Genomic DNA, 13025 nt, shown 5'->3' on the forward strand with positions numbered 1-13025 from the left:
ATTTACGTTATACTTTATCCTTTTCCAATTCAATATAAAAAATGTATGTATGATTGATAAGCGTTTGTCTATACCGTATCATTTAATTTTTTTTTGACACTCAATAGATGCATCAAAATAAGCAATTCTTTTATAACTTAGTAGAGGGAATATTTACTTTTAATTGTAACCCACCCAGTGATGAGTGACCACTGCACTCTATTTTTGTCAAATCAGAAAATTAATACAACAGAATTACAGGTACATTAACTGTCCTCATATTTTTACTCTAACTGTAATGTAACACCACACACTAAAGCAAGGTGATAATTTATTTGTTTAATGCTTTTTGTTGACATAAAAAAAATAATAATCAAGATGTTCTTAATATTAGATTATATAGATTACAAGTAGACGAGTAAGCAGGTAGAAATGGTCAATGAAACACTGTCACTTGATTTTATTGCCCCCAATTACACATCAACCAATACATAAATTTACAAATTACATCCTCCATAATAAAAACAGTTTTTTCAACAATACACATTAGGGACAAAAAAATTCTTAGAATAGGCTTTAAAAGAAAATAGAGCTAATACTTCTATATGAAATTTAATCCACCTTACCTGAAACAGTACTTAAGTTATCAGTATTTTAGAAACCATAAATTAACAAGTTGAGTAAAGTACCACTCCACATAACCAGGGACTGCTAATAAATAAGGTGATACAAAGCTACTAACTGGAAATCATTCTCGAATTGAAATTTCTGATAAGGAACTCAAGTTATCGTATTTACATACTCATGATTGCAAAACAAATACTTTCCTACTTAAGCAGGAGTAAAAGGTCAAAATTTTTAAAATAGTGATTACGATTTTTTTTGCACAATACAATACTTCCTATATACTCTGTATATGAGAAAGTAAAAAAAAATACGCTCAATTCTTTTCAAAATTGTAAGTTGAAGTAATAAGCTACTTTAGCTATAGTGATTTAATGTTCATGAAAAAAAGTACTGCATAATTTAAAGCCAAAAAATCTTGCATGTAACTTTTTCCTTATTAATTATACACATATAATTATAACATATAATAAGTTATACATATATTTGCATTCTTAAATTAATTAGCTTACGTTAGTGAAAAAAAGTGCTACATAATTTACTAAACTATTTTAAAGCCAAAAAATCTTGCAAGTACTGTTTTCCTTAATATAATTATACACACCTAATATATAATAAATTATACAAAAATTTACATTCTTAATTGCTATGTTTAAAAAGCACAACTGCTGTGGACATAAATGTCCCTAATATGCATGTCATTCAGGAAGCTTAAAACAACATATAAACCAAACATATGTCTTAGAAGAAAATAAGTGCAAATATTCTGAATAACTTAATATTTAGAAAAGTTAATAACCTTCTAAACTTTCTAATATAATATTAAAGAGCCCAAACATAATCTCATCGCTCCTGTTGCAGTATGGGACACCAACTACAACTATCCAGTCTTGAGCTATCCTCTCTATTGTCTCTGTTACCCATTCTGATTTTAATTATTTATTACTTATATTAGTACCAATATTTGGAGATATACAAATGTAATAGTCAATATTTAAGGTTTTAAAACTAGTAATACACCAGTTATTCTTTCCAAGCTGATTTTTCATCTCTTACAGATGCCTTAAACTTTAGGCCTGGAGTTTCTGTGCAACAAAAAAAGTTACCATTAAAATATACAATACATAATAAACTGAGGGATGTTAAAGAGAGACCCCCCATCCCCCCTAAACACACACAATGTAATAGATTGAGATAATTGTAAGGTCAAGGGAACTCACTCTTCTGTATTAGTATTATATTTATATTGTTATCATGAGTGATGTCCCTTGTGGATTGTACTTCCTTCCTCTCTCTGGTTATCACGATGTAGTTAGACCCAATAAACGTTTTATACACAACCACATGCTTCTATCGTCAATCCATTATATCTGGCGACGAAGGATAAATAATCTACTAGAAAGAGCACCTACTTACGCAAAAAAGAGGTTTGCTAGAGCTTATTAGCTAAGTATTTCTAGAATAATGGCGCTGTATGGCCAAATAAAAGAATTTGATTCGAATGATGAAATCATTCAAGATTACCTAGATAGGTTAAGCTTTTACCTTGAAGCAAACGACGTGACGATAGAAGCCAAAAAGAGAGCTGTTTTGTTAACAGTCATAGGGCCTCAACAATTTAGGCTACTAAAGGACTTATGCGCACCAGCTAGTCTAACTACCAAGAGCTTTAACGAGCTGAGCAAATTGCTAACAGACCACCATGCGCCTACCCCATCAAAGTTTCTATGTCGAGCTAGATTTGACAGTAGGACTCGTCAACCAAACGAGTCAATATCAGAATATGTTGCTGCTTTACGTCATTTAAGTGAATTTTGTGAATTCGGAGACACGCTGTCTGACAGACTATGTGAAAAGTTTGTGACAGGTGTAAACAGTCCTGATGTTCAAAGAAAGTTGCTGCTCGAGTCAGATCTAACATTAGAAAAAGCAATACAACTAGCAATTTCATTCCAGCAGTCATCTGATGCGGCGAGATCTTTAGCACCTTCAGAGATCCATGCAGTAAACAGCAGGTTAGTCAATAAACATCAACCCCAACAGAGCATTCCATCTTATGCTAAACAGCCTGCTCGTTCAAAGCCTAGATCTAAATCTAGTAATAATTATCAAAAATGTAATCGATGCAAGGGTCCCCATGCATCTCATCGGTGCAAGTTCAAGTCTGCAACTTGTTATAAGTGCAGTAAGCAAGGTCACATTGCTAAGGCCTGCTTTGCAAAGTCTTCGTCTGTTGCTAAATCTAGCCAGTCAAGACAGTACCGCAACCAAAGGCAGCACTATGTTAACTCTCACCAAGACTACCTAACCCAACCAATGAACCACTCTACCTGTGAAAATGCTCAAACTGATTCGCAGCCGGATTTCAACCTGTTCTCTGTGAAATCAATAAGTCATGCTCCCATCAATGTACAAGTTAATATCAACGGTAAGAGCATCAGCTTCCAACTTGACACTGGAGCATCTCTAACAGTCATAACAAAGAAAGATTTTGACGCTGTCACAGGAGGATCAGTGCCTCTACAGCCATGTCACAAGTGTCTAATGTGACAATGTTCCGGTAATAGGAGAGTGTATGGTTCATGTAAGTTATAATGGTCAAAGTGTTAAACTTCCTCTTCTTGTGGTTGAAGGAAATGGACCACCATTACTAGGTAGGAACTGGTTAAGTGATCTTAAGTTAAATTGGGAGAGTATTTGTTCATTGAAGAATGTAAGAGAATCTAGTCTTACTTCAATAGATAAAGTAATATCTGAAAATAAAAGTGTTTTTGGCAATTCAGGTTTACTAAATGATAGAACAGTGAAGATAAGCATTAAAGACACAATTCCAAGATACTGCAAAGCTAGAGTTCCACCTTATGCAATGAGGAATAAAATTGAAAATGAGCTAAGTAGATTGGAATCTAATGGCATCATAAAGAAGGTAGACTATTCCGATTGGGCAACGCCCATTGTGCCAGTGTTAAAGAAGGATGGTTCTATAAGAATTTGTGGAGATTATAAAACTACACTGAATAAACAAATAGAGCTAAATAGGTACCCTATACCTAACATTGAGGAAATTTCTTTGAATTTGGCAGGAGGAGACAAATTCACTGAATTAGACTTTAGTCATGCTTACACTCAACTAGAACTGCATCCAGATTCAAAAGTCTATACGACAATAAACACACATAAAGGACTCTACCAATATGAAAGACTATGTTTTGGCATATCATCTAGCCCTGGAATTTTCCAAGCTGTCATGGACAGTATTTTTAAGGATATTCCAAATGTTTGTGTGTACTTTGACAATGTGTACATAACTGGTAAGAATGACACTGAACATCTTAAAACACTTGATAAAGTATTGAAAATTGTTGGTGAAAAAGGTTTAAAGATAAACAAAGATAAATGTCAATTCATGCTGACAGAAATTAGTTTTCTTGGTTATATATTAAGCAAACAAGGCATCAGACCTCAACCTGAGAAAACAAAAGCCATTAAAGAAGCACCCAAACCTGAAAATACCCAACAACTAAGAGCTTTTTTGGGCTTGATAAATTACTATGCAAAATTCATAGGGAATCTGTCTGGTAAACTATCACCACTGTACAAGCTGCTACAGAAAAATGCAACTTGGCACTGGGGTAAACAACAAGAAGCTGCTTTTAATACAGCAAAAGAGGCTTTGTCTTCTGACACCTTACTAACTCACTATGACCCAGGGAAAAGACTTATATTGACATGTGATGCTTCACCAGATGGTGTAGGAGCAGTCTTGTCCCACATGGATGAGAAGGGTGACAGACCCATTGCTTTTGCCAGTAGATCTTTGAACCAGGCTGAGAAAAATTATTCTCAGTTAGATAGGGAAGGCTTAGGCATCATTTTTGGTGTTAAGAAATTTCATAAGTTTCTGTTTGGTAGGAAGTTCACCATCTTTACAGATCATAAACCATTGCTAGGTTTATTTGGAGAAAACAAAACCCTACCTGAGCATGCCTCACCAAGGATTCAAAGATGGGCTATCACACTAACTGCATACAATTATGAATTGAAATAAAAACCTGGATCTGAGAATAGTGTAGATAGTCTTAGTAGATTACCTTTAGAAAACCAAGGCCTGAGCTATGTACCAGAAGATGTATTTGTTCTGTTCGCTATCATGGATAACTCCAATATAAATGTGAGTGATATTAAAAGAGAATACATTAGTAAGAAGGAATGTGATCATCAAACAACTTTGCTAACATCATTAGCACTTACAGAAACTAAAAGGGTAACATCAAAAAAAAAAAAAAAAAAAAAAATAATTTTTGCCATTTAATACTTTCAGATGCCAATTCAAAAATAGTTCCATTAAATCATGACAGAACACCCATTGAAAGAGAATTTGGTGTTAATAAGAATGTGTATCTAAGAAATTATGGGAGAAAGGAAAAATGGATACCAGGTCAAATTGTTCAATGTACAGGACCTGTGTCTTATAAAGTAAAAACAAATGATGGACTTATTGTCCGTAGACATGCAGACCAGTTAAAAATAACTTGTGCAGATAATAAGTGTGAATCTGTCAATCCCACCAAATCTGAACAGTTCACACCAACTCAGTTTGTTCCACAACCAAGTTCTGTTGATATGAGTGAACCAAGTTGTCTGGAGTCAGAAAATGTAAATTCTGGAGTTAATGATTTAAATCCTAGACCTCCTGAGATAGAGAATCCAAATGGTCAGAATATTGAGTCACCAAATCAAAAGCTACTGAGAAGGTCAAACAGGACAATCAAAGTTCCAAATAAGTTAGACCTATGATTTTAAAGGTCAAAAGGACTTTGACATCATTGTTTTGTATCTTGATTATGTTGTAGCATATTGTGCATTGTTTGTAAGGATGTAATCTACCATAGTGTTCATATTACAATATAATTGGTGATTTTAGGATACTATCAATTGTTCTATTGAGAGATGTGTTATTGTGTTCTAAGGGTAAAGGGATGTAATAGATTGAAATAATTGTAAGGTCAAGGGAACTCACTCTTCTGTATTAGTATTATATTTATATTGTTATCATGAGTGATGTCCCTTGTGGATTGTACTTCCTTCCTCTCTCTAGTTATCACCATGTAGTTAGACCCAATAAACGTTTTATACACAACCACATGCTTCTATCGTCAATCCATTATACACAACAGATGCCTTTATGATGATTATTCACAGCTGGAATATCTGTGAGAGTAGAAATTCTACTAGTTTTTTGCTATTGTCCTGGTTGGTAGGAGAATTGCAATCTGTGATGACAGTTTACACTAGAGGCACCTAATGATTATTATAATTTTAGTACATAAATCACAAAAGTTTTCCTTTTCATTTGATATATTTTAATATGGGACTTAGGCAATCATATTTTTTTTCACTAGAAAAATAAAACAAGATAAAATTGCAACAGTTCAGCTTACTTCAATTAATAATTTTTAATCGGTGGTTTAATTCATGTACTCAGTGTTCAATATTTCTACTTTTATTATACTATTTGTTTACCTACCAAATTCTGATAAGACTATACAAAAAAATGATACAATATTTACCATTGTACTTATTTTATTTCATAGTACTTGGTTTTACTTTCAACTGTAATGTTAAACCTACAAAACATAAAACCCCACAAAACAATAACAAGAACAATAGCATTTTACTACAGTATAGTATAATACTCAAAGGTGGTGATATTATCTATATTTAGTTTGCACTTTAAAATGAATAGTTCTAATTATTTTTTTGGGATCAGATTCAATGTGTTTATCACAATCAAAGCAGTCTCCCACCATTAATGTACTAATTAATATTTTAATTATATAGGCCTAGCTATCTTAATTAAAAGAAGCTTATGTTACTCAAAAACAACAATGACTGTCCTTTTATTTGCAACTGGATGTATCACACAGATACTCTATTTAAATACTAATCTGTGTTAATGTGCATGTCGGCTGTTTCCTTGTTCTGTTTTTTTTTTAATTATTAAAATTTAATTAGAAAATCCGCACAATAATTTGAAGAAAATTAAATTGCAGCTCAAATGGAAAAATCTGATTTCCTCAAAAAAATCAGAAAAGTCAAATGCCTGAAAATTCCCAGTTATTATGAAACTGACCAACTAAGGACCTCAGCATTTTCTAAACAAAACTGTTAAAGTTACATACATGGTAGTGCTCTAGCCACTTGAATACACAAGGTTGTAAATCAGTTGATTGCAGTGTTCTAGTCTATAAAAATTGTTGGTATCTTTGTTCCTGTGTCTTATTCCTGTCTCCATGTTGAGAGAACCTGAAGAAATTGTATTAAAATAAAGATTGTCTACAAAGGTCTACCCTTTTCATGGGGCAAGTGCAGTAGAGATCACCTGTTTCTGTGACCTCAGCAAATGAAGGGATAGTGTGGTCAGCACTATGCCCAGCCGCCTTTACTTTCCCTAACGTGAGTTAGGTACCTATCAGAGCTGGGTGGACTCATAGAAGTTCTGCTGACTTGAACCCAGATTTCAACTTGAGACTTTGGGTTATACAGTCTTGCTCTCTGCAGCTAAGCCAAACCATCACCTTACATAATTTACTTTAAATTAAATGTTTGCACCCCACTTCTCATTGGGAAGTACATTGCAGTACAGTTGGTGCTTGTTTAGTGTATTCTTGATAAGTTTAAAATAGTTCATATTGACTATGCAAAACTGTGAGTGTAAGCTTAAATTCACAATGATAAATAAACAAACGATATATAAAATATAACGATATACAAATAATACAGTGTATGTGAGTAGCAGAACATTAGATAACTAACCTGATAGTCTCAAGTTCTAATAATGGGCTCTAGTAACTTGTTGGGAAAATAAAAGTGGCTGAGCATTGTATTAAACTTGGCTACACTTGGGAAAATAAAAGTGGCTGAGCATTGTATTAAACTTGGCTACACTATCCCTTCCTATGCCAAAGTCAGAGAAACTCATAATCTCTCCATCTGTCCCATGGGCTTGAAAGGAAGCCTAACATGTACAAATAAAAAAAATTAACAAAATACAATCGCAACAGTTCAGCTGTACATTATAGTTTTTAATTTATCATTCAGCGTTACATTTTTTACTGTTAAAATGCAATTAGTTTACCTACCAAATTCTGTAAAATAAATTTCAACTTTAATTAAATCAGATTAAAAATGTGTTCATATTTACAATCATACCTGGTTTGTTTCAACCTATCACAGCACTTGGTTTTATTCTGTACTGTAAACATTAACCCATAAGCACAAAACACCTGCAAAACAATGACAAGATCAGTTTACTTTATTATACTACAGTATAAATGGTACTTAAAAGTGATACTAATATCTTATTTAGTTTACACTCTTAAATGGAATACTTAAAATTTAGAATGTAGCATAGTCCCCCACCCCACAGAAGTCACATAAAGGGATCTGAACGATTAACTGTTAAAGGACCTACTGTAAGCATATTCTAAACAAAACTGTTAAAGTAACATACATGGTAGTACTCTAGCCACTTGAATACAGAGGGTTGTAAATCAGTTGATTGCAGTGTTCAAGTATTGTTGGTTTCTTTGTCCCTGTGTCTGCCTTATTCCTGTCTCCATGTTGAGAGAACCTGAAGATTAAAGTTTTGAAAGTAGTAAAAATTTTAATAAAGTGCTTACGTCTAAGGCCCAATGGCAGTGCTAGATCGGGTGTCACCCAAGTAACGATGTTTATCTTTAGTCTGTTAATAATACAGTTGGAACTTGGATGTAGCAATGTTTTCTCTATAGTTAGCACGTTTACGTCATGTCCATGACATCACCCTAACCCTCTAGTAATACTTGTCGATTTATACTTAATCTGTATTATCTACAAACAGTGTTTCTTCCAGACTTTTTTCTCCGGGGGGGCACTTGAAATCTTCGGGGGGAGGGGCGATAAACTTTCTTCGGGGGGGGGGGGCGGACACTGTTAAAAGTATATATTTTCTATATAAATTATATAAATTTCATTTCGTTGGGGGGGGGGGGGGGCGGGTAAAAATTTTTTCGGGGGGGGGGGGGCTTTGCCCTCCCCTCCCCCCCCCCCCCCCCCCCCCCCCCCCCCCGCAGAGATGCCTGGAAGAAACTCTGTCTACAAATGCGACCAGTGTTTCGTTCAAGCGTTTTGCTCCACGGAGGAGTTACTTGAAATTTTCGGGGGTTGGGATGAACCACTGGGGGCGGCCACTGGTAAAAGTGTGTTTTCTATATAGGCACCTAAATTATATTTGGCTTAAGGGTACGGTAGACTTGCTTATGGGGAGGGGTGGCTATTTAGATAAAGTATTTATATATGCAAATGTGGACCATATCCATATTCAAAATAATTAATCATTCTACTTATATCAAGATGCATATTATGACTCTACAATAGGTTGAAATTTAAATGAAAGATGTATTTTTTTAATATGCTGATTTTAACTTTAAGATTCTTAACTTGTTAAAGAAATAATAATGTATTTTATATTGAACTATTTTGTCTTATTTCTACTAACTTTTAAGGCCTAAGTGGCATACTAATGCTAAATGATGATATCGATTCTTTTAAAAGCAAAACTATTTATGCAGCAGACGATCATTTTGCGTCTTTGCATTAGCTAACTCAGGCTAACTGGTACTTGGAGTACGTAGGCCTTGCATGAAACCTGTTAATTAATTAATTAAATAGATCTAGATCTAAAATGTAAAACGATTAGGAATCTACTACTTTAACTACACTTAATCTTAATTTCTAGATCTAGATAAAAGATTTCTAGAGTAGACTGTGAGTAGATCTTGTTGGTCAGCTAGATCTAGAGTCTAGATCTAGATCTATCTAGATCTAGAATCTAGATTCTAGATCTAGATAGATCTAGATCTAGACTCTAGATCTAGATTCTAGATCTGATCTAAATCTTGATTAGATCTAGATTATATATATCTAGATCTAGAATCTAGATTTCTATACTAGATTTATGTCTAGAATCTAGATCTAGTTATTATAGACCTAGACTAGTACTAGGAAATCTAGATCTAGATCTAGATTCTAGATCTACATAAAACTTGATAAAACATATCTAGATCTACTAAAAAGTAACAATCTAATCTAGATCTAGAGAAGATCTAGATTCTAGATCTAAAATCTAGACTAGATCTAGATCTAGAAAAATCTTAGATCTAGACTCTAGACTAATTTTAAAATTTATTAGATTCTAAGTATTAGTTAGTAAGTAATTTTGAACTTTATGAGTTATGATCTAGATCTAGAGAATCTAGAAATCTAGAATCTAGAATTCTAGATCTAACTCTAGATCAGTAGATCCAGCTAGATTAGATACTAGATCTAGATCTAGATAGATTATATCTATATTCTATAAGATCTAGAGATCTAGGTTTTATCTAGACTAGAAAAAAATCTAGATCTAGATTAGACCTTATATTCTTATAATTATATAGACTGTTAGGGCCTATACACTGTATAATCGTATATATTATTTATAGGCCTAGATCTATATAGATCTAATAGGGCATAGGGACCTAATATTCTTCTAGATCTAGATTGATAGATCACTCGCTCTCTAGATTTAAAATCTAGGCTTGACTCTAATTATCTAATATACTAATAGTTACTAGATTTTCTAGATCAAATTTCAAACACTGCGGTTTTGCATAAAACATCAAAATAAAGTAGCTAGATTTAGATTATCTATACTATAGAGTATAGATCTAGAATCTAATCTAGGCCGAAAACCAGAGAGTGACTGTGGTGTTGGGCATAGTGCAGATCGGCAAAGAACTCTAGATCTAGATCATAATCCAGACTCTACTAAGTAGATCTAGTCTAGTATTTAGAATCTACTAGATCTAGAAATCTAGTAACTAGTAGATTTAGAATTCAGTAAGTCTAGAATCTTAGAATCTAGATCTTGAATTCTTGAGTTTTCTAGACTAATCTAGCTAGACTAGATCTAGATTTCTAGCTCTTAAAAACTAGACTAGGTTCCCCATAGTCTGTATAGATCTAGATCTTTATTCAAATCCATGGCTAAACTAGTGAAGTGGTAACCATCCTAGGGTTCTAGAGTGACATAGGGTTAGAGTTGTTGGATGTTTAGAATAGTTTTAAAAAGTAATTTTCGTATGTTACAACACTCTAGCTCTAGTTTACTCCACGTTGTAAGTGTTCAAAACTTTAGAAACTTACATTTTTATTTATTTGTTAGACAAGAAGAAATAAGTGTTGCTGTTTACATTAATATTTTATTTTTATATAGACTGCTTAGTATATAAAAATTTGATACTATATGGCCTAAAGTTATTACCTATTTTGCTAATTTAACCATTTTTTTTATACTACAGCAGTATTGGCAGTGGGCAATTCCTACAGAAAGCCAAAAAGGAAACAGGAGCCACGCAATTCAGGTAAGAAAAAAGTTGATTTAAATTCATTTAAAAATGGTCAGGTAATTTGTTTTACAATTCTGAAATCATCTGTTATTGCTTATTAAGCTGTACAGTTAAAAAATGTGTGTATTGTTACAATAAATGTCATAAAAATTATAGCTCTATTTCACGACAGTAGCAGTAGGCACAGAGGGCCTTTTTTCACATTGGCTGTTTAAAAACATTTTTGCAACACATTATAAAGGGTGAATGAATATCAAAGATGTAGTAGAAAGTGAAAATTTAGAAATATATGTCTGTAAAATTTATATTATTCGCTATTATTAAATTAGCACTTTTGTAGCAATTTTTTTTTCTATAAGATGGAAATTAAACTTATACATTGTTTCAGTTGTGGCAAGCTTTGAAATTCAAAACAAGCAAATAATGATTGAAGAATCAGGTGTATTTCATCCAGGTAAGATATACTAAAACAGTTAATGCAATTATAATGTAAACAGTTTAATATATGTGCTAGTTTAATATCTAAATGACTGTAGTAAACTTGTTCCATTAAAATGCTGTTTATCATTAAATCTAAGATTTCTGTTGCTAGAGAAATAATTTGTTGTTTGTTCCTGTAGGAAATCATGAAGCTGAGATGTGCTATGGAGGAGAAGCTGATCTACACAAACATGTTGCTGGCTGTAAAAAGAATCCAGGTCACAAAGATTTTATACCGCTTAAAGATTTCAACGCAAGTTGTCTCCCCTCACGTTACCATGACGACGAGCTCATGTCTGAGACAATCAAAGCATTGGCAGCCGTAACTGTCCAGGTAAAGACTAAATTCACCAGTCTAGAGAGACCAGAGATTTTCCCAGGCACTCAAGTTCCATATCCATGTTATAAGGACAGAGGAAGTCACGTGATGAGGTTAGGGACGGGGAGGGTGTGTTGTGTGTACAAGTACACAGAGAGTGACGGAACTTGTCGTTGTGCCAAGTGTCAAGTCTCTGCCACACCCAGCAAAGTGTGGGGGCAGGTTTGTGTGATAACAGCCACACACGTGGTGTTTGATGACAGTGAGGCGAGACAGACCAGGTGTGTTTTAGGTTTTGATGACACTAAAAGTCCAGGGGTCAGTCTTGTTGGCTGGGAGGTGGAGGAGTATAGGGCAGACATTGAGGGAGACTTGTGTGAGTTGAGTTATGTGACATGTGACTTAGAGTTGGTTGATGAACTGGACAAGATGTGGCGGCGCTTTGATGATCTATGTAAGGAAGTAATGGACAAATACATGAGATTTGCTGATGTGGACAAGTTGACCGTAATAGTGTCACATCCCCATGGCTGTCCTAAACAGGTCTCTGTAGGACAATGGACACACAGACGTGAGAGGTTTGATGGTGATGGTGATGATGATGATGATGATATCTTATGGACCAGGTACTGGTACACAACATGTACATGTCCAGGCTCCAGTGGAGCGACTGTCTACAGGCCGGGATATGACGGTTCGTGGTATAACCATCCCCACAGTGGATCAAGCCCTGTAGGAAATTATAGTGGGGAGTTTGTGTACTGATGTAACTGTTAGTTCTCTCCCCTTGTCTACACAATGTAAACAAACAAAATGGCGGAACTTTTCCCTTCATTAAACTGTTTGTATTAAGACTCGTATGTCTTGTAAACATTTTATTACGTTTAAATGATTAAAATAAATGTGTTGATTGGTGTAAACCGTTTAACCGTTCTAATTCACATGTACATTAATGGGTTTTAGAGTTTTTTTGTTTCAAATGTTGTAAATAATTTGCTTATAATTTTTGTCGGCAAATTGTTGTCATATGCCTATAAGCTGGCTATTACCTGTAAATAAAATGTAACCTACCTTTCAAATGTCATATTTATACTGTTTGTTTACAAAATGTTCACACTAAACGACATTAAATGGTAAAAGAAAATATATTTTTACTGTTATTTTAATCTTTGTTGTCTGTCAATGTCTGTTGA

The 13025-nt window shown here is 33.9% G+C and overlaps 1 protein-coding gene and 1 long non-coding RNA gene across 2 annotated transcripts; one reads left to right on the plus strand and one right to left on the minus strand.

Annotated features, from left to right (window-relative positions):
• Positions 1-7543: 7543 nt before the first annotated feature.
• On the minus strand, positions 7544-8243 carry LOC131938147 (uncharacterized). The gene is made up of 3 exons (XR_009386274.1): positions 8117-8243; positions 7816-7889; positions 7544-7621 (listed from the first exon to the last, which is right to left on the minus strand). It is a non-coding gene; the product is annotated as an uncharacterized LOC131938147 (long non-coding RNA).
• A 963-nt stretch (positions 8244-9206) lies between these two features.
• Positions 9207-12597, plus strand: LOC131938134 (uncharacterized). The gene is made up of 4 exons (XM_059296037.1): positions 9207-9270; positions 10986-11048; positions 11422-11487; positions 11654-12597. The coding sequence occupies exons 3-4, from the start codon at positions 11457-11459 to the stop codon at positions 12595-12597; spliced, it is 975 nt and encodes a 324-aa protein (XP_059152020.1). The 5' UTR covers positions 9207-9270; positions 10986-11048; positions 11422-11456.
• The last annotated feature ends 428 nt before the right edge of the window (positions 12598-13025 follow it).

The sequence above is a fragment of the Physella acuta genome, unplaced genomic scaffold (assembly GCF_028476545.2).
Source record: "Physella acuta isolate Inbredline_101_S28 unplaced genomic scaffold, ASM2847654v3 ptg000235l, whole genome shotgun sequence".
NCBI lineage: Eukaryota > Metazoa > Mollusca > Gastropoda > Physidae > Physella > Physella acuta.